At 44.9% G+C, this 1567-nt stretch overlaps 1 protein-coding gene across 1 annotated transcript; it reads left to right on the plus strand.

The window, feature by feature from the left end:
- Window positions 1–1395, plus strand: LACBIDRAFT_335581 (uncharacterized protein; the record flags this gene model as incomplete). The annotated part of the gene is made up of 6 exons (XM_001890437.1): window positions 1–15; window positions 66–377; window positions 431–705; window positions 754–830; window positions 940–991; window positions 1038–1395. The coding sequence occupies 6 exons, from the start codon at window positions 1–3 to the stop codon at window positions 1393–1395; spliced, it is 1089 nt and encodes a 362-aa protein (XP_001890472.1).
- Between the last annotated feature and the right edge of the window lie 172 nt (window positions 1396–1567).

Below are 1567 nucleotides of genomic sequence, written 5' to 3' on the forward strand. Positions count from 1 at the left end.
ATGTCACCTCACAAGGTACTTTATTTCTCTGTGGCCTCGATTGTAACTTAACAGACTGCTTTCAGCACTTCATCAATTCGCTAAATCGATTTGAGCGCTCGCTCTTTGCCTTTGATAAACTTGCGGTCGATTCTAACGAATTGGCACCGCTTCTAGGCTTAGATGTCCTGAAAGCATCCAATGCGGTCACCCTACATCCAACGGCGACGACTGCATCATCAAAGGGGGAGTACAAAACCCTTGCTTCCATTGTTTCTGCATATCGAATGTTTGAGGTCTTGGCTCTTGACTGCGAAATTGGTGTTTCACAACCTCCCATTCGCCTGCTTCCCCCCTTGTCTTTCAACAAGTCTGAGCAGGATAGTGAAAAGATTGTTGTACGTTGATTTATATATATTCTGATCCTCAAGTTAATTTTCCTTGCTTGCAGGGTTTTGACAAACTAGAAAATTGGCCCAAAGTTCTGCTTAACTTCCGGAAACTTATAGGTCAGTCAGGACTACCTCAAATTCCTGACGACCTCCATGCAGGAAGCAAACACCTTGCTCTCCTACGGATGGCAAGCAAGAACAAAGAGAAAGTAGCATATGTGAATGTGGTCGACAACTTTCTTCAAGCTGCTCTGCATCTTTACTACCTCAAGATGACCCAATTCCGAGATGGGTCTCTGCCTGACTATCCTGATATTTTAAATGACCGTCTCCAGTGCATTAGACTCATGTCACATTGATATCCGATACTCATATCTCTCAGCATCTTCAAAGATGAGACCTCTACAGATGAATTCATCAATGATCAAGAGGAGGGGACTTACTACTTGCAAGATTTACGTGATGGAGAGACAGCTTCGCACAGCCTCCACCAACTTGGGACACCTCTGCAATTAGCACTGCTCCTGACTCCTTTCTATTTGCTCTTTCCATTCAGGATAATCACCAGGTCCTATAATCGTCGACTTTGAGGCTGTTGTTCTTCGGCCTGGTGATGAACTGTGAGTGTTGTGTTGATAATCATGGCATTATCTCATGATATTGCAGTCATATGCTGCCCAATTCTGCACATTGGGTATATGGCATAGATGATGTGATTGCACAGGGCGGCCATTACTATTCCTCTTATCTTATGCAGGAGACTCTGCAAGGCATTGTACATGCCTTTGTTCTCAACAAGTTCTTGACGAACACGGAGCATATTCCCTCTCGTCACCTATTGCGGAGGATCCTGATCTTCTACCAAGTTGGCCTCATTGAGGGTGCCATCTCTGAAGACGGTGAGATTCGCCCCTCATTGTTTATACCTTTGACTCATTTCCACTTGCAGATCCTGCATTGGTTCATCTACCTAACGTCGAGACAATGGAGGGCGTGCTTAACATCATCTGTCTTGCAGTCCTGATTATACTTGGCAACGTCCTGGATTTTAGGACTTACAGCACTCCAAATCAAGGGGAAGATGATGAAGCCTCTCCTACCCAAAGAACATTGATGGACACCGGTGACATCAATGCCATTCCCAACAATGAACGAATCGCGTATTGCTATGCTCGTGGTGTTGCTTTACACATCCT

This window comes from Laccaria bicolor, genomic scaffold (assembly GCF_000143565.1).
Source record: "Laccaria bicolor S238N-H82 LACBIscaffold_97 genomic scaffold, whole genome shotgun sequence".
In the NCBI taxonomy this organism is placed as follows: domain Eukaryota; kingdom Fungi; phylum Basidiomycota; class Agaricomycetes; order Agaricales; family Hydnangiaceae; genus Laccaria; species Laccaria bicolor.